Here is a 27,368-nt window from a genome sequence, read left to right on the forward strand (position 1 = left end):
AAAGAAAAAGAGCATGAAAATAATGCAAGACAAAGCCTTTATGGGACTTCTTTCTTTTGTCCAGAGATACAAAGCACAGTGGAAATGGTTTAAGCAATTTTCCACGGAGCCTGTTAACAAAATTAATGTTTTTGAGGGTTTGTCTTTATAGTACAAGTATGAAATAGTGAGTCTCTTGTCTCAACACCCTGTGGAAACCAGGCTGTATTAATATCATGATGTTTCTTCAGAAGTGACAATTTAGCCAGGCTAAACTTTGTGAAAAATATCTTTAATCCTAGGAGGAAAGTTTCTTAGGTTGCCTGGCAGTTCATAAACTGGAGTCTAAACCAGATGAAGCCTGTCATTTTCTAAATTTGTTTTTTTCTCTATTAGAGTAAAGCATGGAGTGTATCCCGACTAATGTCCCAAAGTTCATTAGTGTTCCAGCTCCAGATATTACTGAAAAGTTTTGTTTAGACTTTAGTTTCAGTATGTAAAATATAGATGAAATAATTGCATGATATTGATATGTTTAAAGTACTTTTTATGCAGATGTAACTGTCTATCATGTATGAACAAGCTGTGTTAATGCATTTTAGTTTGTCACATTCATCAGCAATATCACCAGCGTTCATATGAGTGTGTGTATGTTTGTATCCATGTGTAGATACAAGAGAGAGAAAAATTGTCCATGTAGGCATTGCTCTTTGTTGTATTCTCATGACTAGTCTAATACCTTAAACTGAAAAAAGCCATAGCTGTTCGTTGTTACATAATGCTACTCTGCAGGATCTCATTTCTAAAATACTAAGTAATCATCATTTGCTTTTCCATGAAGGCTGAGTTGCTATTTGACCTTATTATGTTTTTCTTCTCCAAATATTACTAGTCTTGTTCTTACCCTTTTGCTCATCTGTCTGCCTCCACACCAGTAAATTCATCCTCAGAGCGAAGCCCCACGAACACATCTGCCTGCTCCACTCCCTACTGCCCAGCAACACCTTTCAGGGAAATCTCTCTCAAAGTGAGCTCTCCTTCATTGCATCAAGAGTTATACTGCACTGGACCAAGAGGTATTAACATTCTTTGCACAGCTTCTTGTACAGTTTTATTTAACCTTTATTTGACTGCCTAATATGATTATGACTAACACAGCTCTCTACATTTTATGACCGTTAATCTTTATTTGCACAGAGCTCATTTCTGTGGAGGCACAATTTTCTGTATGAGAGAAAGAAAGGAGAAAAGTGGTTATATTTTTTAATGTCTATTTGCCAGAGAAAAAGATTTTTCTCTACCTGACTAGCCCAATAACCCGCTTAGCTAGTAAGCTTAAGAATTTCTTATTGCTAATGTAATTAGGATAATTAAATTAGGCTGAAACCTGACGTAGGGGATGTTCTCTTCATAGGCTGCCCAGTGAAGTGGCTGAGTCACCATCCCTGGAGGCATTTAAAAGACTGTAGATGTGGTGCTTAGGGACATGGTTTAGGTGGACTTGGGCAATCACTGAATGCCAGGCTGGATGCAGAAGACTCATCTTCAACAATTCCCTGGAATCACAAGCCTAGTGCAGACAGAAAAGTGAAGAGGCATAAATGCAGTCAAATGAAAAGTAATCTACTGTTCAGTCTAGTGTTTCCAACGGCTCTCATAGGCACTATCCAAATAACTATAATAATTGCCAAAGACTGCTTCCATAAACATAGAATACCTTTCTATTTACTCTTTTCTAATTGCGAGGGCAGATACTTCACATGTACCTATCCCACGAAAGGAGCTTCACAACTCCCTCCTGTGCTAAACCTCCTTGTTAACTTTCCTCTTGCTGGCTGCCCGATAATGTCTCCTGCTTCTTGTACTGGGAGAGATGGTGAAGAAACAGTCCATACCCATCTCTCTACTGATGACTGTTTTCATCCCCCCTTTGGTTCGCTCTTACAGCCTGAAAAATTACCAGATCCCCTGCCTGCTGCCCACCTGGAGTTCCTCGAGACCCACATGTCATTATCAGCTCCATAGCTTCAAACCAGATGGTAAAGGCTCTGTGCTTCTGTTGTACATATAAATAAGGAGAAGTCTTGGGTCCAAGGACAAAATACAGAAAGCTTCAAGTAGACAAGCTGTTCGGTAATGGGTAAATACATGAATTTTGTTTCCTTAGTTCCTACCTCGTCTTAGTTTTCTGCAGACATATCTCATGGCCTTCTTTCCAATGGAGAGCAGTAGCTTCAGCTCTGTTGTTGTAAGACGCACTCTGTTTTCCCGAAACTTGACTGAATCTTTTAGAGTTCAATAGTTTTACCAGATTTGGTTGGAACTGTGACTCTATGATGTTGAAAAATGTTCATAGTTGGCTGAAGGACCAATGAAGAACCATAGAGACATCTTTATTGTACAAGTCTTATTTCCTAGGAAGCTGAGCTAAAGCCAACATTGAACTAATAAATTATTACTCATTCCTAATCACATTTTTCATATAATCTTTTATGAGCAGAAAGGAATACTAAGCATGCAAATTCTCCATTCATTGACAAGATAACAGACATGCTAACATAAAAGCATTTTTATTTTACATATGAAAAGTAAGTCTTTTAACCAATTGAAAAAAAAAAAAGGCATTTATCTTCTTTTTTTCTATTGTTTTAGTGATTCAAAAGCTGAGAAATCCTGAATAAATTGGAGAATGAGGTAGGTAATAAATCAATTATCCTGCATATTATTTTACCTTGATATATCAATGCTGATCCAAAACTGGCAAAGAGAATGAAATTCTGCAAATATAATGTTAATATGGAGGGAATAATTTGATCAAAGCAAAAGACTGTTTGGTAGTAGTAGAGGTGGAGGAAGGGGGACCTGCCTGACCCCAGAGTTAAATCCTCTTTAAATGCAACTGGATCCACCCTCAATAAAGCATCCTTCCGCTACATACTGGCACATCTAGCACATTGTAGAATATCACAACAGTATAACACTGCTCTGCATTCCCATTTCCAAAGAGAATTTGGAATATTACTTGCTTAATGCCTTAGTGCATCTTCTTTATTATGCAGATACTCTAAATGCATTTGCAATGAGTTCCCATATCTTTCCTATTATTTTAGACCTGGCGAAGCAGCTAAGGTGCTTTTGGACCAGTATGGAAGCTGTCAATTTTTCTTGTCTCATGGCATCATTCCTGTTGGGCAGCTCCTGATCTTGGCTGCAATATGTGCTCTTGAAAGATGGATTGGAAAGTGATGTTTTTTCCCTCTTTGCTCTAAAATGCTGAAGAGTGATTACAGGGAGTTGAGACAGGCTGGGGACATTGACAACTTAGATATCATGCACTGCTCATCACTGAGAGAAAGAAACTGCAAAATATTTTAAGAATTGTGTATGCAGCTTTGAAGATCAGTTAACTTTCTTCACCAAGAGAGACCGTTTAAGTGGAAAAATCCCTTGATCATATTTTGTGCTTCTATTAAATCATTTTGTTTTTTCTTACCACAGCACATGAAATAGTGCACAGTTTACCTAACATGGCAAGCTGCTCAACATTTCAAGTTTTCTTTTTTCCTTTCCATTTTTTTGCTTACTGTATTAAAATAAAACCTTTCAAGTGAAAATATCCACCAGATGTGTGTGTGTATGAATTATTAGGAGGATGGTCCATGTCAGCACTGTAGGAAATGTATAAAAACAACTCTAGCAAAAGTGTCACAGGTAAGGTTGTTTTACAAGACACATTCTTTCACTCTTTTTAGATGAAAACCAGTGTTTCTGACAGGGTGATGTAAAATAAAAATGTACTGAAAAGCACTGGTTTCTACCAAACCCAAATGGAATATATGATGGATAAAGGTTTCAGAATGAACAGGATCAAGTTCTTATTGTTGCTTTTTACTCTGATTTAAAAAAAATTTTAAATAAATAAATAAATAAATAAATTATGCTTGCTTCTCCCTCCAGAAACTTATAAATCCTATTTTACACCCCAAAGGGCAAATTGGCAAAGCACCGGAGCATTCACTGAATACTGGAGTTTGTGATTCTCTGTGAAAACTGAAGATGCAGTCACTCTCCAGTGTTGTAATGCCATGGGCAACATGATCCTGATTAAGATTCCTGTATGATCACTAAAGTGCCCTCGGGATAAGATTATTGTTGTGTAAGTGTATCTGTAAAATATTTAATTACCACAAAATACCTTCATGTAGGCATTGTCTATATCACTGGGCTTGGGATACAGCCAGATTCCCAAGCTCAGATAGATAACTTAGGCACATACCAACTTGATATAACAGCAACACTTAGCTCCCCACCAGGATGTGGGAGAAGAATCACAGAATGATGCAAATAGGTTCCTGTTGTGGGTAACTGATGGCAGTCTCATGGCACGTCACAGTCCACTTCAGAAGGTGACTCGAGACACAAACTCTGGGCTCCTGAGGCTGCAGCTCATCCCTCCTGTCACGGGACAAATCCCACTCTAGAGTGTTCGCAAAGCAAAACAAGTTCTAAATACTGAGATGCGAAACACAGCCATGCAGAAGAAGGGGATAAGAACAGAGCAGGAAATTTGTTTAATGGGTCTTGAAGAAACCAGAAAAGTACTGTTGCTCTATGCAATTATAAATATAATAGCTCCTTTTTGAAAAGGAAGGAAAAAATAAAAATAATGTATCTGTTATGTTTCTATTACCCTGCTGCTGTATTATGTTAAGTTCAGATCATCTAGAACTTGAAAGGAATTACTATGTACTACACAGTGATGAACTATCCAAATAATCTCTTTTCCCCTTGTGAGTACAAAGAAATAGTCACTATAACCGTTTCTCTTTCTTGATTGTACTAGCAGTCCTGAACAAGCAATGGTTCTCTCCTCTTGAGCAAACATACCACAGCAGCCCTGATCACTGCGGGCACATGTGCGTGGTCTAAGTCACAAACCCAAAGTGCAAAAATACTCACTGCCCCCCATCTCCCTCAACCCAGGCAGCACAGCAGTATCTTTTTTGAGCTCTTTACATGTCCACTCTTCACACAGTGTCTTTTGATTTATCCCAAACAAAATTATCTCAATTTAAGAGATGCTTCTGGTATCTAGAAATGTTAAAAACATTGATAATCTACTGACATACTGGAATGTTAAGACAAAATCAAGCAGTAGACCTTTACCACCTTAGACCACAGCACCAATTCTGCTCTGGTCTTGCATCAGACTGGACCTCAGTCAAACTGTGACACTGACCATAGAGGATTATCTGGGTTGAAGACAGTGCACTCTTCACTTGGTGGTCACCATGCTGACGGGTCATGTGGGACCACAGTTGCAGGTGAGTAGCAAGAAAAGAGGGAGTTAAGAGACACATTTCCCAACTCCACCTATGTCACTGATAATGCTGTTTATTGCCAAGTACATCCTTCTCTACCACAGAAGAACTTAGGTTGGGAGGTACCTCCTCCAATGCCTTTCACATTCTTGAAGGTTGGGATACCGTGAAAAGTCACACCAAAATAATTTATTCTCGAAAAAAGGTAGAGAAGAGCTAAAATGCCCATGAAGTGGAAGTAATAATGATAGGGAGGGCAAAAATCAGTCTAGCCCTTAGCTAGTATGTTTTGTGACATTTTTAAGAGAAAAGGCTTTTGCTCACTTGATGTCTGTTTTTCATGTTGTACACTTGATGATGTGTGAAGAGCTTGGCTGTATGCTAATAAAATAATTGTAATCAAATCACAATCTGCCAGAGACAAAACTTTGCTTTCAAAAGTTAGCATAAATACAGTACAGAATTTGACTCAGAAAGCAAATGCTGTCACATTCCATCTTTCTTAAGAAATACCAAGGGAAGAAAAGTATAAAAAAGCTGAGAAAACTACAAATGTTTAATGAAACACTTGAGAACATACGAAAACCAGAATACATAATGTGTCCTGAGGCCTCAGATCTATGAGTAATATTTTTATCTTTGATGTGTCCAAACATATTTAACATATAAGCTACTCAAACTTCGAAATATCATAACTAGTATTTTTTATGAATTATGTAGCAGCACATTCATGTGGAAAGATGTGAACATTTTATGAGCATAAATTATCTTCACTCTAAGGCGGGGAGGAAACTGTTCACCACTCTAACCTTCATCTGGAGCGTGTTTATTCAATATACTTCCTTACAGTAGCCATCTTTAGTCTGTGGTAAATCTTACATTATCCTAATGTTATTAATTAATACTTTTACTTAAATATGGATTAGAAATGCTGCAATGGAGGTCCCAATGTATCTGAGTGTTACTAGCACTGCTAAGAGCATAGCTTTTCAGTCTAGTTTCACTAAACAGAGCTTTACCTGAAGACTGATGTCTTCATCCTCCTCTTCTAAACCTAAGAATAAGTAACTCAACAATATCCATTGCCTTTTATGCATTTCCCATTGAATGCACACCAATTATGGCAGATCCACAAAATATGAACTGAGTGGCATCCTTCCTGTCATTTTAAAAGACCACAGCAGATCCCCTCAGCCCTTTGGCAGAGTGGTTGTGTATCTTTACTTTCAGGGAAGAGCAAACAGTTGCAGAGATGCCTAACTTGAAGATGGGCAGGGTCAGGAAGCTCTACATTTTCGACTGACTAACCCCAGGTGGTCTCATTGTTTGAGCACTGAATGCTTTAACTCTGTTTTCAAGCACCTAATTTTTCCTGGTGTTGGACAGAATTAGGAATTTGAATTTCACTTCTTTAAGTGCTCTAACAAACAGCTAAAACTTAAAATTTGCAATCCTTAGGTTTCTATGGACCTAAATCCTCTTTAAAAAGAAAAAAAAAAAAATTAAAAATAGTAATTTTATATTAAAATATAGGAAGACTTCCATAATTTGGAATACAGGCAATGTATGCAATATGGTTCCATCTTTTGTGGTTAAACACCATGACATCTGAGCTATGTTTTTCCATGTAACCATTCCTTCCTCATGTCCCTGGCTACAGCCAAGTGGGATGGCTTGTGGAGTGCACAGCCAGTGCACCCAGCTACGTGTGCAGCTGGGGATGCAGGGAGCCAAGCAGACCAGAAAGTTGGCATGTTATGTGAGAGTTAGCACAGCTGCAAATTTGCTCGTCATTTCTGTCTCAATTTATTATTCTGGATGTCCTGGGAAAATCTGCTGTCTGGGAAACCATTCAGGGTGCTTTCATAATCAATATAAACTACCAAAATATTTGCATACGCGTATTGTGTTGCACCTGTGAGGGCATTGGCACCAAAGCAGAGCATAGGCCTTAACAGTCTCAGCCCTTATTGATCAGACCTCATAGAATCATAGAATCTTAGGGGCTGGAAGGGACCTCGAGAGATCATCTAGTCCAACCCCCCTGCCAGAGCAGGGTCACCTAGAGTACATCACACAGGAACTCATCCAGGTGGGTTTTGAATGTCTCCAGTGAGGGAGACTCCACAACCTCCCTGGGCAATCTGTTCCAGTGCTCTGTCACTCTCACAGTAAAAAAATTTTTTCGGATATTCACCTTGAACTTCCTATGCTCCAATTTACACCCATTACCCCTTGTCCTATCACTGGTCATCACCGAGAAAAGCCTAACTCCGTCCCCCTGACACTCACCCCTTACATATTTGTAAACATTGATGAGGTCACCCCTCAGTCTCCTTTTCTCCAAGCTAAAGAGACCCAGCTCCCTCAGCCTTTCCTCATAAGGGAGATGTTCCACTCCCTTAATCATCTTCGTAGCTCTGCGCTGGACTCTCTCGAGCAGTTCCCTGTCCTTTTTGAACTGAGGGGCCCAGAACTGGACACAATACTCCAGATGTGGCCTCACCAATGCAGAATAGAGGGGGAGGAGAACCTCTCTTGACCTACTAACCACACCCTTTCTAATGCACCCCAGGATGCCATTGGCCTTCTTGGCCACAAGGGCACATTGCTGGCTCATGGTCATCCTCCTGTCTACCAGGACCCCCAGGTCTCTTTCACCTACACTACTCTCCAGCAGTTCAGCCCCCAACCTGTACTGGGACATGGTGTTGTTCTTCCCCAAATGTAAAACTCTGCACTTCCCCTTGTTGAATTTCATCATGTTTCTCCCCGCCCAACTCTCCAACCTATCTAAGTCTCTCTGAATGGCAGCACAGCCTTCTGGTGTGTCAGCCACTCCTCCCAGCTTAGTGTCATCAGCAAACTTGCTGAGGGTACATTCTATACCCTCATCCAGGTCGTTGATGAAGATGTTGAACAACACCGGTCCCAGTACCGACCCCTGTGGGACTCCACTAGTCACACACCTCCAACCAGATTCTGCCCCATTGACTACAACTCTCTGACTCCTTCCTTTCAACCAGTTCCTAATCCACCTCACTTCCTGATCACCAAACCCATACCTGATCAACTTTTCTACAAGGATGCTGTGGGAGACGGTGTCAAATGCTTTACTGAAATCAAGATAAACCACATCTACCGCTCTACCATCATCTATCCACCTAGTAATTTCCTCATAGAAGGCTATGAGGTTAGTCAAACATGATTTACCCTTGATAAAACCATGCTGACTGCTCTTGATGACCCCCATGTCCTTGATGTGCCTGGAGATAGTCACAAGAACAAGTTGTTCCATCACCTTTCCAGGGATGGAGGTGAGGCTGACCGGTCTATAGTTACCCGGGTCCTCCTTCTTGCCCTTCTTGTAGACTGGAGTGACATTTGCTATCCTCCAGTCCTCAGGCACCTCACCTGTTGCCCATGACTTACTGAAGATGATGGAGAGTGGCCTAGCAATGACCTCCGCCAGCTCCCTCAGCACCCTTGGGTGCATTCCATCTGGACCCATTGATTTATGGATGTCCAGATTACTCAACTGATCCCTAACCCAATCCTCATCTACCATGTCAAACTCTTCCTCTATCTTGACTTCTTCTGGGGCTATATGAATCTGGGGCTCATAGGGAGACCCTGCAGGAGTGAAGACAGAGGCAAAGAAGGCATTCAGCACCTCTGCCTTCTTTATATCCTCTGTCACCAGGGCTCCCACCTCATTCCTCAATGGGCCAATATTGCCTCTACTGCTAGTTTTGCTAGCTATGTATTTGAAAAAGCCCTTTCTATTATCCTTAACCTGACTTGCAAGGTTAAGTTCCAAGGAGGCCTTAGCTTTCCTAATTGCCTCCCTACATCCTCTGACAACAGTCCTATATTCCTCCCACGTGACCAGCCCCTCCTTCCATGATCTGTAGATTTTCCTTTTCCACTTAAGTTTGCCCAGTAGTTCCTTCTTTAACCATGCAGGTCTCCTAGCACCCTTACTAGATTTCCTAACCATTGGGACACTCTGATCCTGTGCTTGCAAGAAGTGGTCCTTGAATGTTGACCAGCTATCTTGAGCTCCTTTATTTTCTAGCACCCTGTCCCATGGGATTTCCCTTAATAGATGATTGAGGAGACCAAAGTTTGCCCTGTGGAAGTCCAGGGTTCTGGTCCTGCTGGGTATTTTGTTCCTTCCACACAGGATATGTACTCATATAAAATCTGTTTTGTTGTGATTACATCAGCTCAGTTAAGATTTTATTAGCATTTAAATTCTATCACCATGCCTTACAAATTAGGTAGTTAATATTGTACAAACAAGGCAAACAAATAATTATCTTACTGTATTGCTTAATAATCTACCTGGTCTTCTGACATTTTTCAAAAAGAATTTTCAGCTTCAGTACAATACATTTTTTTTCTACTATGTTCTTGTTTGTTACACAGTTGTCAGGCTTTTCACTCTCAGTCTATCCTTCTTTCTCTCTTTCTTTACCTTTCTTCTTTTAGATTCTGTAGTATTGCTACATTAAAAGAGAAAGCAAGGAGACTTGCTATTAAGGGGAAGAAATTCAAAGTAGAGTGAAAAGTCATAGCAGTACTGTGAATAATTAGAATGCAATGATTCTTTGAAATATAAATATGTGTAATTTTGTAGGAGTGTAAAATGGTTTGGTTTTTTTGTCCCTTGTTTTTTCTTTCTGGGTTTCAGTGTTTAGGAGTAAGGTAGGACAGGTAACAGCTTCTGTTGTTCAAATTTAAAAAAATGGAAGAGAATATTTCAGATTATCCCATATTTTGTTTTATTTTTATTTTTCTATTATAACCACTTATTTATTTGTTTATTTGTTTTATCTAAATGTTGCATTTTAAAATGCTTTTAAATTCCCTCTTTCAGAGGTTTACCTTTTCTGAATTCACAGCTCAGCAAATCTGCAGGAATTCAAAACTGTTTCTCTACCACCACATTTGTTTTTATTATGTATGTCTTCAAAAAGAGGTTATTCTAAACATTACAGATTTACCTATGGATAAGAAATCATGAGTTATAATATTATCTTTTCCAATCCTTTCAGTTCTCAGTTTTCTCAGTCTAGCCTTCTCTTTGACTCAAAGATTCTTCCAAGTTTAGTCCACATTGAAACTTGTTCTGGTTCTTCTACTCCAGAACACTTTACCTATCTCTATTTTTTCCTGTATTTTCTTTATTTTAGAAATTCTCTATTCAGTCAAATCATATATTTGCTCTTCTTACAGCACTGCTTTTCTTTAGGTTCCACTGTAAAATCATTAAAATAAGAAGCTTTTAAAGGCCTTTCAATAGCCCTTGGAAAAGGTCCTATGTATATATTTTGGGGGAAAACCTCCCAAAATCTGCATGGAGTGTTTAGACCCTATGTAAAAAAAAAAAAGGAAAAAAAAAAAATAAGTCTTGAAGGCTGCTTTCTCTATTCTCTGTTCTAGAGAAGTAAAAGCATGGTCCTTTCTTTGGAAAAGAGAGGAGAAATTGATGAGAATTAAAAGGCCTGTTCTTAGCAAAATCTTAGCAGGTCTTCAAAAACAGCTCAAAGGGGAGTTTTTTTACTGATTTATGTAAATAGAAAGGCAAAGTTGTCAGAAGCCCAATACAAAATATGGAGTAAAGTTCTTAATCCCCACTCCTAGACATATTATTATTATTAAATCAGAGTAGTTAGGTTGGAAGGGATCTTAAATATCATATAGTTCCAACCTCCCTGCATGGGCAGGGACACCTCCCAGTAGACCAGGTTGATCAAAGTCCTGTCCAGCCTGGCCTTGAACACTTCAGGGATGGGGCATTCACAACTTTTCTGGGCAACTTGTTTCAGTGCCTCATGCCCCTCATGGTGAAGAATTTCTTCCTAATATATAATCTAAATCTACAGTCTTTAAGTTTGAAGACATTACTGCTCATCCTGTAGCACTGGTATTAATAAGTTTGCAGAAAATGTTTTGACATTTTGGCATTTTTTTCATTAACACTAATAGCATTAGGTGTAACAAAAGTGTTAGTTTAAAATTCTGGATACAGAACAGAAGTGAGAATATGCTCGTTCTATATGCATCTGTATAACTGCAATATCTTTTCCTGCTTCATCCAGTGACAATCACAGCACTATAACTGACTTTGGAATTCCAGGCAAAACTTTGTCAGGATAAATATTGATGAATTAGAGTGAACTGAGGGGGAAGGCAGCTTGAGTGTCATCCAGCAAGGATACACATGTAAGAAAGACTTTGTGGAAAAGGCACCTAGATAAAAATAATTTGTAATTTCCCTTTTAGATAGGGAAAAGCAACATCACTTCCTCTTTGGACGTATGGGTAGATGGGTGTGTGTCACATCAGCAGGTTCTGCTAACAAGACAATAGGATAAATATAGCCCTCAAATCTTCAGCAATTCTACTAGATGAGATATAGGTTTTCTCTTTTATGTCTGGGAAGCCCGGCTCCCTCTCAAATCCTCAGTAAATTTAAAGGAACAGCTCTCACCGCTGCCGGTGCTGCTGCCGCTCTCTCTTCTGCGCTGCCGCGTGCTCCATGCACTTCTTGACTAGCTAAAATATGACAATTTTGCCTGAACTGGGGAATGCTGTGAACCTAGATGAGACCCACCTCTTACTGCTGCAAGCAAGCAGAAAAGGGAGGAATGCAGCAGAAGGGGAGATGCCTACCCATGGGTGTGCACCCCTTTGTGAGCACAGCTGGGTGGTGAGCAGAAGCAGGGCTTGGGAATGACACAGTCCTCCACTGTGTGAAGCACTGAAGTGATGAAAGCTTTTGTTTCTAGCCAAGTGATGACCCAGATATCTATTTTCATGGTTTGGCCACCTTCTTAACTGGAGTACTTCTTATTTTATATCTCAAACTTATGAAGAACTAATTTGCCCTTTAAGAGTGGCTGAATTGCTGATCAGGCTTCAGTTAGCAAGTGTATCAGGCTGATCCAGCCATCTCATTTCAGAAGAACGCAAGCCCAGTAGATGTGAGGACTCTCCTAAAGGCACGGGTACTTCCTAAGCAAGTTAACACCCTGCTTACCCTTGTACATTGGTCTTCATTGACCAGAGGGAAATTCTGGGAGCGAAGTCATTATAATGGGTAAGATGTAAATGTCTGGAAAGGGAGCATTAGGAAGAGGGCTCTTACGTGGCTCTGGCTTTCAGGACACCACAGGGCACAGCAGCCAGGGCTCAAACACTCAACAGGGAGTCCCTCCTCCTTAGCCTGACCCAAAGCTGCATGATGCTCCTGCTGTCCTCTGGCCTTTCGCAAACGTGCTTGAGTCTTTCATGGTGCACATCAAAAGGAATCCTAGAAGAAACAGATGCAAATAATCCGAACATAAATCACATCGTATCAGAAACTTCACATCAAGCAGTGGGGGCTGCAGAGAGAGAGAAAGCTTCTTTGATTTCCTTGAGCATGGATGTGTTGTGAGTTGTCCCCTCCCTCTTTCTACTAATGAAGGCTGGGCTCACGGCTTGTTAAAGCGTTTGCGTTAGATGTGGCAAGGTTTTAAAATAGCTCAGAAGTCAGCATGGAGGCAGTGAGAAAGGACAACACTGAGACAACAAAACCAGACACATAAAATAGCCTCAATAGCCTCACATACAATCTGATGAAAAAGACTCAGGTTTCCGTAACATCCACCAGCAACTGTGTCACCTTCTTCCTTAGGACACACACTTTTGAATTCTAGCACAAATAGCCCTTCTTGGGTTAGGCAGCAAAATTTCTGAGGACTTCAAAGACTTCTGAAGATGTTGTGAACTTCTGTTGAAGATTTGTGAGGAAGGAGAGAGAGACATTGAGATGCGTAAGTGCAAATAACCAAGAAGATAGTGTTGTTATGGATTTGTAAAACTGTTTAAAGTAACTACTAAAAAATAGTACCTGTAGTACTATTAGAATTCATTTAAATTTTGCTGAAACAATACCCTTTCACTCTGCTGATTTCTGGATCTATTTTTAAAATGTGCTGTTACTCAGAAAAATATTAATATTCAATGAAGATATAGCCATATAAATTATCTAGTTTCTAAAACAGAGTAAAAATAGGATGATTCACCAGTGTTTGATCCCAAGTTAAGAATCTATTTCAGTTAAGTGCAGATGCTATGAGCAGCATGAATTCCTTCTGCTGTTGGCAATAAACACCAGGAAGCTATGAGGGATCAGCAGGACTCAGTGCAAAATGAGCCTCATCCGCCCTGAAAGAGAAGGTCTGGAAGTACAGGAGGAGGCAAGGCTACCCAGCTTGTGCCCAGACTGAGAGCTGCTGCTGCACAAGGAAAAACAAGCAAACAAAAAACAACAACAACAAAAAAAACCACAAACAGACAAGCAAACAAACAAAAAAAGAGGAAGTGGGACAGGCATGCGTCCATCAATTTCCCAGGTATTCAAGAAGTGCTGTTGTGTATTCCTATGGCAGGGAACTGGGGTCATCCCTCCTCCTGGGCACTCACTCTAGCATGACCATCCTTAACCTCTGCCACCTGTGACAGGAGCCAGTCAGTGACCAGTGCAATGAGGACATGTTCAGATGGTAGGATCAGATAGACACTCAGGTGTTGAAAACAGGCCAAGGGCTTGGCTTTGATGTTTGATCTGAAAAGCTTCATGGGACCAAGGCCAGTCTTTGAGGGGTCTCTGACAAAAGATTGTCCTTCCTACAGAAAAGATTTTCAGAAGGTGTGCTAGGGCTAGAATAAATATCAGCTTTTTGCCTTTGCCTGTTGATGAAATAAGTTTAAACCCTGCCTTTATCCTCACAGGTCACTGTGAGGTAGCTTTCAAATAAGCCTGGACAACTAAAGCCTTAGAGAGAGAGCTCCAGACTCAGAAGTTTCCGTTTGAATCAAATCAACTGATTTATAAATATATTTGTAATCTAATAAGTATTCAGGAGACAAACAGGGTCTCTGCTTGCATCAGAACAAAGTGATGTCAGCAGTTTTCTTCCAAGAGTGATGAACTTGGTTAATCTGAAGCATCTGCTCCTTGGCTGCTCTGAGTCCCTTGCATTGCGAAGATAGTTCACATTGCTGTTTTCTGGTCAAGCTCAGACCAGTGATGTTCACAATCTACCTCAGCTTCTGGAAATACTTTGCGCCACATTTTGTGGTTCCCCCTGGGTATTCTGTTGGTGATGGCAAATGTGGAAAAAACTGGGTTCATGGTTAAAGGAGACAATGTCTCTGTAAAGTAAATACCATTCTGTATCTGCTATTAAAATATCTTGCTAAAATGTCATTCACTGTTGGATTTTGAAGAAAAATGAGCAAATTTTGTATCTTCTGTATCTTGTGAAAAGTGTTGGGAGAGTTATGGTCTCCAATTAGCTGCAATTCCAGATCTTTTCACTTTTGTTTTGAAGGAATATAGATTTTAAAATGCCACAGAGACTTTGGCAGATGCTCAGCCCCTGCAATCACAGGAGCAGGCACTTCTGGGCTGTCAGACAGCCACTCTCCCTCCTTCTTGCCAGCTTCCCCACAGCTTTTGCAAACATGGAGGTGGTTCTGCAAGGCTTTGTTTCTTTCTCTCTGAGACCTGCAAATGGCTGAGAGGAAATGCTTTTTCACCTCCAAGGACATGCTCCCTTGTGCAGCTTGAGGAGCTTGACAGGACTGCATTTGTTCCTCTTGCAGCTGATTGCCTGTAGAGCTACTAGGTTGGGAGAATAGCTGTGATTGCAGTATTCACATTAAATGTTTACATTCAGTACTTCAGTACTTCAACATTTCTTTTAATTTCCTTTGGTCTGACATCCCACCTGTATGCCCAACTTGGTTTGGACAAAAATGGGCCTCAAATCAGGGTAAAAGAAACTCACTTCAGGCAAGATGCAAGAGATACTAGTGGCTTGGTGGCATGGAAAACAGAGATGGAAGTGTGAGGGATGACCAGGGGTCAGAAGAGTCAGGAAACCCATTAACTTTTATTTTCAAAATGAGAACCAAAGGCCAACATTGTGTTTCTAGCCCTTACCAGATGACTGAATAAGTGCTAGATCAGCCTTGCTTCTGCCTGCAGCTGCCAGAAAAGGGCATCCCTGTGACATGCAGATCTCACTGCTCCCCTTCTTGCCTCCCTGTAAGCAGAATAATAATTGAACCTATAGTATCTGGTTCCACAAGTAGAAGAGTAATCTCTCAGTCTTTATGGATGGAGGGGAGGACAAAGAAGGAGAGATATGCATAATTATCACACATGCTTCACATGCATTAATATGTACAAGCATATGTTCTGAAAATTTAAAACTTCATTAAAGCAAAAATTAGTTGACAAACTTATAATGTAAAACTTAAAATACAGATGAAAGAGTAATTCACTAACTTGGCCATACTTAATTAGAACATCAGGATGCTGTTGTAAGTTCTGCAATTTTTCCAATGTCACTTGGATTCTTTATCAATAAATAATCCTACAGTGTCAAAAACAATCCCTGTGTTACAAAGACTTCTCATCCATGATTGAAATCCTTCAGTTTCCCCTGGAGACATATACCTATGAAAAATTGAAGAGGTCATAATTCATAGTCTCTATTTCTGATGTTTATAAAATTTTATCTGTGGGTAAGAACATTTCTAGTGTTCTTGTCATGATAGAAGTAAGACCTGAGGTCTGGTGTATCTACAGACAGGTTCACTACACTAAAGTACACTGTATCTCATACCTATGTTTTTAAAGTTATTTAAAATATGTGTTCTGGAGCTGTTATTTGTAGATCCCTGGTAAAGGGATAAAAAGGAATCTAAATACATATGAGAATTAGGCTCTAGGTTTAAGAATATAGCATATAAATATATCATAAGGCCATTGAAGAACAATTCCAGATGCATTTATTTAATGTCAAGTATTCCGAAATTATGTGTAGTTGAACAATTCAGATTTGCAAAAAATCTTACATGGTCACACATAATTTGCTACTTTTCCATAGCACATTAAATGTTATTTGATGGCATAAGAATTACTTGATAATTGCACGGCAGCCAAAGCGTCACATCATTAAACTATTGGATGTTTTACTGGAAACAAACACATAATCACAAAATTCAAATAAACATTACATAAGGGTTGTTGTGGTTTGGGCCTAACAAGACAACAAAGATCCAGCCACGTGGCCACTCACTCAACTCCCCGTCTACACACACACACCTCCTGGGATGGGGAGGACAGAGGCCAACTAGAAGCTCATGGGTCAAGACAAGGACAAGGAGGGTTCTTCACCCATTACAGTCTCTGCAAAACAGACTCAACTTGGAGAAAATTAATAATTCCATTTAACACTAATTCTGCCTACAGGACACAGACAACACATAGAGCAGTCCTTACATACGTTACACCCACTCCTTCCTTCTTCCCAGGCCCAAATTACTTTGTTCCCAGTTTCTCTCCCTCCTTCCCCCAGCAGCACAGGGGGACAGGGGATGGGGCTTAGAGTCAGTTCACAGGCTGGTGGATCTTGCCGCACCATCCTCCTTAGGAAAAAGGATTCCTTACAGTCCTCCCCTGCTTCCTGCCATAGAAGAGAGTCCTCCATGAACCTCTCCTCATGAGTCCTTCCCACAAGGTGAGGAGCAAAATGCTCCAGTGTGGGCTTCTCAAAGAGTCACAGGCTGCTTGAGGAACAGTCACGTCCCCTGGCACTGGGTCCTCCACAGGGGTAGTTCCAAGTCCATGGGCTGCAGGTCTATGTTTGCCCTTCCTGGTGCCTTCAGGGAATGTTCCACCATGTTCTTCCATGAATGCAGGGGGACAGCTGCCATCTTGCTGTGGGCTGCAGGGGAACTTTTACTCAGGCACTTCTTCCCCCTCCTTCCTCACCAGCCTTGGGATCTTCACCCTGGCACTGCTTTTACCTCTCCAGCTCAGCTCTTTCTCCCATGCCTGCTATCTGCTCAAGTCTTGTATCAGTTCTTTCATATGTTAATCGCTGAGGCACATCTGTTTGAAGCACCTGGTATTCCCTACCTGAGCTGGGGGACCTTTTAGTAGCTTCTTACAGGAACCACTCCTGGGGCCCCACCCCAGCTACTGAAACCATGCCAGAACCAAACCAGCACAAGGATCATCACACAGGATGAATCCTATTAAACCCACTGAAAAATAAATTCTCTGAGGTATGTTTCATAGGCAATTGCTTCCCAAATAGTTTTCCATTAGTGCTGAGATTCTAACCACAACAAGCACTTTCAATCCAGTTCCTCAGCTTAATTAGGGAAATGTCTGGATAAGATGCTTTTTCTCTGCCACTTTCACAGGAAAAATAGTTGGGTTACCTTGGGTCTACTGATCATCTGATGACCAAATGTCTTTACGCTAATTGATAGAAATCACATGGTCTAACTGTAAGAGGAGGGTGGAACCTGTGCCCTGAACAGGAACAGAGCAGGAATATTCAACACTGACACCCTGTACCTGCACACTCTCTCACATACTTATTCACAAGGTAGTTTGTAGATGTAAATCCATGAGTATGTCTGAGGTAGAGGAAGTTTTTGCCAAAGCTGAGGTTTGGGGAGTTTTTTGTGCACAAAGAACATTTTACCACATTCTAATGCATCCCTAGGGCAGGGACTCTACAGCATAAAGGCAGGAGAATCAGCTGCTCCCAGGTCAAGATGTTGCTATTGCTCCCTTATTTGAGCCTTCTACCTCCTCTCCACATGAAAAACTGAGCTAAGAAAGTCTTCCTAGGAATCAGTTTTGCTTATTATCCATGGAATCTCGTCACTTCCTTAAATGTTCATAATATCATGTCTGGGTATTGCAGGTCAAAAAAGATTAAGCAGTCATTTTATTTTAGAAAATGAGAAAGAGAAAAGTGAGCTTGACCTATTAAGTCATTTTTTCACTCCCACCCAAACTATTAGGTAAGTCTGAAGTAAAGTCCTTGAATTCATTAAAATTTCTGAAGAATAGAAAGGACCACTTTTTAACTTCCCATTTCTTGCTCTCTCAAAAAAGAAAATCCTTGTAATTTCATAGGTCAAGATATTATTACATCCATTTTCATGAAATGCTGAATTACAGCACAAATAGGACTTTTCAGTTCAAATTTATGTGGACTCTTGGATGATAGAAACTGACTTCACAGGAAGCTGGGAGTTCTCAGGATTTTTGTAAAACATGAACTTCAGCAACATGCAAGCCTGGTTTGGTACGTCTGACCTTTTGCTCTGTTGTCATTACAGTAAATAGGAAAAGTATAATGAAAAAACACAAGAAACTAATTTTCCTTCAAGGGTCCTCAAAGCTCACACATCAAAGGGAATGCTGCAAAGCTGTAGCATGAAAATCTGATGGATTGGGTTCCTAGAGTTGCTAAACAATGTCATTTCTGCCAGCTTGTTGATAGGCAGAATGAGGAGCATTCACACTGCCCATGCTCGAGGTCTCAACAGAGGTGCCTACAGCAGATGCTTGGGCTGCATGAAGTCCCTCACCACGGTCCTTCAAACCACCCTTTTTTTCTCAGAGAACCACACTCTCAAGCAGCCTGTGTTGACTTCAGAGACCCTCAGATGACTGGGTCACAATCTTTCTTATTTATGTACAAAATCTTATAGCCAAAGCATAGACATCTTCAGGAGCTGGGAAGAAGATTATGTCTAGTTGTGCTTTGTGGAATACTTTGGGTCCTGAAGAGCAGTTCTGGTTAACTGAGAGGCCTGTTATTAATCATGCCTTATTTTAGAAAACAAGATGCCAGGCCACCCTTGGACCAGCAGTTATATGCCAATCAATGGTCCTTGGAGAGGAGGTTTACCACTGTCAGCAAGGTCACCTTAGAGGTAGTACCCTGGAGCAAGCAGAGGGGTGGTACCAGGGAGCTGATTCCAACTCCCAAGCACTCCTGCCTCTCTCCAAAGAAACTCCATTAGCTCCTGCTAAACTGCACAGAGGGCCTGATTTAGGCAGTGGTACCACGCACCACATCAACACAGGTACTGATGGACCACCGAGGTTAGCTGAGAAGCTTCATGCACAACTGCTGTTGGAGAAATCAGAATGGAACAACGGTGAAAGGGCAGATAACCTAAGCAGTTACCTGAGGCGAATGCCAGCAGCAACACAAAGCTGTAGGGGAAGGATGAAAGCAGGGATATGCTGCTGGAGAGGCTCATCATTTCCAGTGAAGGCATTGGCCCCACCAGAGCAGCCAGCCCAGACGTGCTGTCCTGCGCCGGCAGCCCCCCCGCAGGGACACACATAGCACGGGGGTGCCTGGCCCCCCAAACCCCGCACCCACCGGGCGAGGCCTTCCTCGGCTTCCTGCATCCCCCCGCTTCTGGCCCCTCCGCGCTCCCCCGGAGAGCCGGGGCTGCCCCAGCGGAGGGCAGAGCGGGGCAGGGCAGGAGCTGCCCAGGCAGCCCCGGGGGGCAGGAGGTGCCCCCGCTGCCCTCCCCGGCGGGGCCGCTCGCTCCGGAAAGCAGCTCGGCCTCCGGGGCGGGGCGGGGGAGAGAAGCGAAAAGCGGCATCTCCACCTTCACATCCTCAGCCCATCCCGCCCCCGCCGCTGCCTCGGCCCCAGCCGGGACAGGACGGCCCCGGGCGCCCGGGGCGCAGCGGGGAAGTAATTGCTTTTAGGCAAATAAGGCGGCCTCGTCCCTCCCCGTCTGCAGGTATATAAGGCGGGAGCGGCGGCTGATGCGCACGGAGCGCAGCGCCCGCCCTCCCGCTGCACACGGTGCGTGAGCATCCAGGAGCGTGTCCGTCCGTCTGTACTTAGATGCGTGAGGATGCGCTTGCCTAGATGTTTGTGAGCGTATGTGCGTGTGTACTTCTATGTGTTCGCCTCCGTGTGTCCGCGGGAACGATGTGTCTGTATGTGTGTGGCTCTACGGGGGTGCCTGTGCGTGCTTGTGTCCCCGCACCTGTGTCTCCGTACGGACGAGGATGTTTCTGTGCCTCTCCCGATGTGTGTGTCTGGATGTGCCAAGGGATGTGTGTCTAACTCTAGGCACGTTTGTCGCTGTGCCTGTGGACGACTGTATCTCTGCCTAGGTGTGTGTGTCTAAGGTGCGTAGCTGCTCGTCTAAGTTTATAACTAGATGTTTATGTACGCAGATCTTTGTGTGAGGGGGGTGTATCTGCTTGGGTGTGCATGTGTGGAAAGGTACACATCTGCGTGTGATGGTGCGTTTGTGTGTAACTCTTTACGTGTGGGTGTGGAGGGCTGACTCTGGATAGGTGTGTCTGCCTGTGCACTGGTGTCTGCATCCAGCCGCATACGAATCTATATGTGCGGGGCATGTGTATATCCAGAGGCGTAAATAGCAGTCGGTGAGGGGGTTGTGGGTGTGTAACTAGGTGCGTCTGTGTCTGTACGTACAAGGGGATGTGCTTCCAGGTGTGCACCGAGGGGTGCGGGGGGGGGGGGGTTGCGCAGGGCTGTGTGCCCGCACACTCCGGTTGCGGTGCCCCCGGCCCGTCCCCCAAAAAAAATGGGGGGTGCGGGGTTGGCACGGGGGGGGGGGGGGGGGGGGGTGTTGCGCAGGGCTGTGTGCCCGCACACTCCGGTTGCGGTGCCCACGGCCGCTCCCCCCGCCGGGGCTCCCGGTGCTTCATCCTCTGCCCCCCGCAGGACGTCGAGGCGGCGATGAGACTCCCGCTGGCTTTCGCCGTGCTTCTCCTGGCCTCGGCGCAGGCGCTGGCCGAGGAGCTGGGTGCCACCGACGACCTCAGCTACTGGTCCGACTGGTCCGACGGTGACCAGGTGAAGGTGAGCCTGGGGAGCGAGGGGGGAAGGGGGCGGAGAGTGCCCGGCGCTGCCCCTCGGGGGCTCCGCGCCCGAGGGGGGTCCGCGCTGAGCGCCGGCTCTGTCGCCCCGTAGGAGGAGCTGCCGCTGCCCCTGGAGCACTTCCTGCAGAGGATGGCCCGGAGACCCCGGCCCCAGCAGTTCTTCGGCCTCATGGGCAAGCGGGATGCCGGTGAGCAGGGCGGGGGGCCCCGTCCATCGCACGCCTCTCCGCATGCCTCCCCTCCTGCTGCCGCTCCACACTTTGCCCGCAGTCGTCCCGCGGTTTGAATGCGTCAAACCTTTCTCAAAAGTTGCAGTCTGGCTTGTTTGGGTTTTTCTTTTTTTTACAACTTTAATACCAGAGACACTCACCTTTTGGAAAAGAGTGGGCTTCACGTGAGAAGTGCTATAAGTGCACACCAGTTAGAGCACGTGAAGACCATTAAGAAGAATCACAATCGTTCACGGGTCGGCTGTGTGTGTCAGTTCATCGGCCGGGTGTGGAAATCGGCTGTGTATGCAATTATTGCCGTGTTTGCTGCATGTTTACTGGTCCAAGAATTGATCTAGGAAACTGGAGCTAAACAGATCTAGATTGTGTGGCTTTAGCTAAACGAAGTTTTTGTAGTCTCTTTAAAGTGAAATGCAGTTGTAAATGACCACCTTAACTTCCCATGAGGGGAATATGCATAGGGTAGTTGCTGTATTGGATTCTTCAAGGTGTCGCAGTAGTATAATATCTGTCAATCCTTTTTCAACAACTCTTCCTTTTTTTTCTCTTTTATTTCCTCTTCCACTCAGGATATGGCCAGATCTCTCACAAAAGTAAGTTTTAAAAATTCAAGTATTTTAAGTAATTATTAAAAGATTACAATGTGGAATACTGTATTCGAGGGGACTAGTTAGAAAGTGAGTAGGTTCAGCTAAGAACTGTTGTTGGAGTTCAGTGAAAGGATTGAACCCTCCCCCCAACCCCGAGTGCAGCCGTGAGCCTGTACCTCATCTGAGCTGCCACGAGCTTTGGGATTTCCATCCACATTAATATGTGAATGTTGCAGCTCTCTCTTATTTCCCATGGGGGGAATTCTGTAAGCCTTTCTCATAGGCAAGGCAGGCTTCCTGCCAGACCCGGCGAGGAGCTATTGAGATGGCAAAAGCTGGAAATAAGAATAGTGAATTCCCAAACCACTGAGAATGATTCCACAAGAGAACCCATGTCAACACATGTGAGATGTCATATCTGTGCTCTCAGCATTGCCTGAGTGGGAATCAGACCCCTGCTCACAGCAGGGGCTGGTTGATGCTGTGCTGGCAAATAAATGAGCTTAGCTTGCGGCGTTAATAAGTGCACCTCGCTTTGCTGCTGTGTAACACTAAGTGGGAGATGGTACCAGCAGTGTGGTACATTGTTTTGCACAATGATAGTTTTATTCTCTGATTTTTATCTGAAGATGCTTAGACAGGAGCTGGAAGATGTTTGATAAGTAAAAATTACCTTCTGCACTGTGAGACCTCTTCCTTTTCACAGAGGTCAGTAACTGTCCCGGTGTTGTGTGAGCCACAAGATCTTGTCACTAGGGAGATGTATTGGAAGACCAATTAAAGAATCCAGTACAAAGCTTGTACCAAAGAATTTGCTGACTAAAGTAAAAAGTTACAGCTTTATGAAATTGCTTCAGCCTGAAGTAATACCTTGCGAGATCTGCACATCATTCATGTTGCTTTGTAACTGAATTAGTCAAGCAAAATTCTTTCCAAAGAGAAATTTCCAGGTTTGCTTCAAAAGTCATCTTGGAGAAAGAAGAATAGCTTTTCATTCCTTATCTGAAACTATAGCCACCACTATACCTGATACATGCTGTAGCCCAAAACTTAGAGTAATTTATCCTCTACACATTCAGTGCCTTGAGGAGAACTAATGGGCTAGGAAGGTAATATCTGAACTCATACATATTCCAAAAATAGAGCCCGACTGTCTAGCTCAAACGTGTCCAGACATAGAGTCCCATTGGCTTCCCCTCCAGTAAGGGCTCTGCCTGACCTGTGAGGAAGAATTTTCCTCCATGTTAGAGAAAAAACACTAACGGGAAGAAGAGATGCATCACAGAGATGCAGGACAAAATTCTGCCTTCTTGTGCATTCGCTCAAATAAATAGGAATTGTACTGGGAGAGGAATAAGAATTAGTTACTGGCTGTTGGTTTTCCATTATACTTAAAAAGACCACAAAACAAAAAGTCTATCTGAATTAATGAGAAGATGCCCACTAACTGACCTGTGTCTTGGGTCTAACCCATTTAGTCTGATGTTCATTCTCCATTGCCTGAGAGTGGTGTGAACAACTAGTTTGCGAAATGAAGAGTTTTGGAGCCTGTGTCTTCCTTCCTTACAAGAACATTTTATCTTAAAAGCCTGTGTCAGTTGTCTTATGTGTGGGGGGAGAAGACAAGCCGTTCTCCACACCTGCCTATTTAAAATGTATTAAAACACCCCCAAATATATTTTTTCAGGGCATAAAACAGACTCCTTTGTTGGACTTATGGGCAAAAGATCTTTAAATTCTGGTATGTATGCGATGACATCTGGTACTTGGTAATATACAGTCTGTTCATTCTGTTGCTTCTTTGTTCTCTCTCAGCGGATGGAAGAAGCAGTTTTATGTAGTGTAGACCCGGAATTCTCTGACAAAGGGTCGGGATTTTCTTTGTTAGCCAACATATTCAGGACCCACTTGAGTGAAGTGCTTGCTGACCTGCAGGCAAGGCTAGGTAGAAGTCCCCAGGGCACTTTTCCTTCCTGCCCTGTCCTCACCAGCAGCATATTCTGCCAGTCCCCAAAGTCCTAATACAAGAAAAAACTAAATTTTCCTGGCGCATCAAGAAAAATTCAGAGGCTGAAAATGTAAAGCTCAATTAAACTTGTCATCCAAATGTTCTTAGGTAAAAGGATATCCTCATTGCCTCTGGGGATCATTACTCCTCAAACTTGTAGCAGAAGGTGGAAGAGCAGAGATTTGCCATTAACACCACCTCATTCTGCAAGTCAAGTTGCTAAACAGTCCCAGCCTCTTCCAGCTTTTCATTTTATCTAAAAATATAAACAAATAAAAAATCACCAAAACCAAACCAGCACCAATACTTCTAGTCTTTGGATTAATACTGTGAATTTGTGTTACTTTCCCATAGCATCCATATAGGGCAGAATCTTTCTCCCTCATGTGCACAACCCCTGTAGTTAACTGCAGACTGCCAGTAGCTCTAGGTTTCCTGTGCTATAGGGCTGTACTGAGGAAACCCCTCACTGTGAACTACAAAGTATCAGTTAATTCCCCAGCATATGAATTAAAAAAATAAAAAATACAATACGTATTTCATGTCTCTGAAATAGTTCTCACTGTTTTGTTCAATGGAGGATAAAATTACTAGCTGACACCTTTGCATTATGTGGATACACTCTGTGATCTATATTCTGCAATTATGGTTGTCAGTAACTTTTATTTTCAATTAAACCCTGTTCAGACTACTAATATTGCTCCCTGCATCATTTTGCAAATTGCTATGTATCATGAATAATTTTGTATAATTTTATATGTGGTTGCAATAGCTATTAAATGCATTATACTTGTAAATAGATCTGCTACAAAGAAAGTGAATAGCCTGGAAGTAATAAAGTGGGTTTGGTTTCCATTGAGATTGCATTTACATTATTATGAGCACATAAAAATACAGTAAATGTTTTTAAAAGGCAAATATTTTATTACCCTAATTTAAAAATTGCTGATATAGTCAAGATAGTGTTATGTGGTATTTGTTACAAAGGAAAATCATGAAGTTTTACCCTGTTGGGCTATGTAATACCAGCCTGACAGATAAAACTAGATTTCACTGCTTTTCTTCCCATTTCTCACATTGAAAAACGGTCAGAAGTTGCTTCTGCTCCTCTGGAGGAGACTATAGATCCTAAGGACTGTGTAATCAAAGCAGATTTAGGAGTTTGTGTTTGGATTGTCCTTGTCCCTGCTGAAAGGTATTTAACTGGCCAGGACATTTTCTTGGTGCCATGTTTTGGGAGCACAGGGCTGGTTTAAAGCCTCCTGTGACAAAGCTGAGCACCAGGATGCTGGTGTCTCAGTCCCTGGTTTGGTGCAGTGGGGTCTGATGCTGACTCTGTTCCAAACTGTGTGGTCTGAGGGATGAATGCTCCAGGCAGAAGCTACAAAAGTCTTGCATCCAGTAAAAATACTGTAATACTTCATGTTGAGAAAGCAACCTCGACTTGCTTTGCATTTAGCCTGGTGAAGACTGAAGTCTTGATGAATTAAAAACTATCACTGATCCAAAATGCAAGATCCCTGCAGGATGCAGTGCTGAGTCCCCCCAGACTAGCTGTGCATGGCATGGGACACTCGGGTATGCATGTGCTTTGTGACAGCAGTCCTCCCTTTGGGGTGGAAGCAAAGATGACTGTAGTCACCTCATGGTCAGGCTCTGCTCAAAAAGGGCTCTCTGTTTCTCCCTCTTATTTTAAAAGAGCAAGAAGAGATCTACTACTACTAAATGCTGAATATTTGGTTTTATTTAGCAGACAGTGTAGTCTTAATCTTTGCTTAGCTCATGCTGCAGGTATTTAGTAAAAGGTATCACTGTGTGCAGGGCCTGGGGACAGGGAGGGCTTAAACCTGCAGAGTCAGCAGAGAAAGTGGATCTCAGTGCAGAAAGCCTCTACCCACAAATCAATACGAGTGCTCAGATCCCATCAGTTAGATGGATTACTGGAACATAAAAAGGCATTGTGTTAATGGCGCTTCAAGCTGTTGATAGATGAGAGGTAGAAAGCACTGAGCAGACCTTCAGCCTCCTGCAGGATAGTGTAGTCTGAGGGCCAAAACCAAATCCAAACAGCTTAAGGCTCTGTCAGGATCCCTCATCTTAGGTCCAAATGTTCTGACAGGGTCTGGCAGTGACCCAGCACGCTGCAAGTCTCTGACATTTCCTTCTGCTTGCTGGGGTTTGCACAAGGCTGCACCACATGCTTCATTCTGCTTTCTTTTTGCAGGATCCTCTGAAAGGAGCGTAGCACAGAATTACGAGCGGAGGCGTAAATGAGACATCCGTGTGCATTATTTCTTGAACTTCATTTGTTCCAATGGCCAATGTAGTGTAAGATAAACTAACCACTGTATGGAATATTTATTTATTTAATAATAACCAAGGGGGTTTGGGTTGGTTTGGGTTTTTTTGAGTTGTACGTTCAATAAAATGTTTATTTTTCATATTGTGGCAGTGATACATGTTGTGTAGGTGTATTGTGGTTCAGAAAGGACCAGCAACCCTGTTGACATTTCACAACAAAGCACATTATTTGATATGACCCATAAAGTTATATTCACTAAACAAAGAGAATATTCTTTTGTTTGTTGAAAGCGAGTCTATCAGCTTCACAGCCAGTGCAGAACAGAGCTGATGTACAGTCTAGTGCCTCAATTTGTTTTCATGGTTTATAATGTACTGTAATTTCCGTATCAAAAAATATATTTGTATCATTGCAGCATGTTTTATGTTTTGTGACTACGTATCTATATATTTTTAAAAGGGTGGGTGGGTAAGGTTTGAATGTGAATCTGAGGTCTTCATTTCATAGTCTGGAATTTTATGATAGTAACATTTTAAATAAAAAATACTCTGGGGATTTTGCAACATATTTTCTTGGGTGATGACAATGGTGTTATTTCTCAAGTCAGTCCAGAACAAGACTCGGATCCAAGCGACAGTGTTCTGAGACTCGTAAGAAATACCAAATTGCTGTTTTCCTTTTGCAAGAAGTCTGTGAGCGTCCTAGTGTAGGTTTGGTGAATGCTTTGGAGGGTTCAATACTGGAGGCAGGCATTCCCAGGGAATTGCTTTGGCTTATACAAGATGCTATCCATCTTAAACCCGATTGAAAATAAGAAGTGTGTTGACTGAGTGAAAAGGGCCTGATGTAGCCTTTAGCTCAAAGGAGAATAATTTGCTGTGGAATTCATCCTCTATTGGAGGTTTATTATTTGAAAGTGAAGCTTTTAATAAATTCTAGCTCTCACATTCAACACTGAAAGCACCTGTTTGCTTGAATCCATGCAATATAAGAGAAAAAGACATGAGTGTAATTATCTTTTTAATTAAAATGTCTGGTTCCGATATTTCCAGAACAGTCCCCAAATGCTACATACATGTCATCAGATACCGAGGCTTCTGGAGATCTGTATTCTTTCCACCCTCAACAAAACTGCAGTTCTCTGTTAGGTGCTACCATGCAAGCTTTCATCACAG

At 42.5% G+C, this 27,368-nt stretch overlaps 1 protein-coding gene across 2 annotated transcripts; it reads left to right on the forward strand.

Moving 5' to 3' along the window:
* Positions 1-19,969: 19,969 nt before the first annotated feature.
* TAC1 (tachykinin, precursor 1) lies at positions 19,970-26,760 on the forward strand. 2 transcript variants are annotated; one of them, XM_009994918.1, is made up of 6 exons: positions 19,970-20,008; positions 20,906-21,043; positions 21,155-21,251; positions 21,863-21,886; positions 23,571-23,624; positions 26,116-26,758. In XM_009994918.1, the coding sequence occupies exons 2-6, from the start codon at positions 20,921-20,923 to the stop codon at positions 26,163-26,165; spliced, it is 348 nt and encodes a 115-aa protein (XP_009993220.1). In that variant the 5' UTR covers positions 19,970-20,008; positions 20,906-20,920; the 3' UTR covers positions 26,166-26,758. The 2 variants fall into 2 exon arrangements, with proteins under 2 accessions (XP_009993220.1, XP_009993222.1); XM_009994920.1 differs by lacking the exon at positions 23,571-23,624 and having other exon boundaries at positions 19,976-20,008; positions 26,116-26,760.
* Positions 26,761-27,368: the final 608 nt, after the last annotated feature.

The sequence above is a fragment of the Chaetura pelagica genome, unplaced genomic scaffold, assembly GCF_000747805.2.
Source record: "Chaetura pelagica isolate M959 unplaced genomic scaffold, ChaPel_1.0 scaffold12, whole genome shotgun sequence".
Taxonomy (NCBI): Eukaryota; Metazoa; Chordata; class Aves; order Apodiformes; family Apodidae; genus Chaetura; species Chaetura pelagica.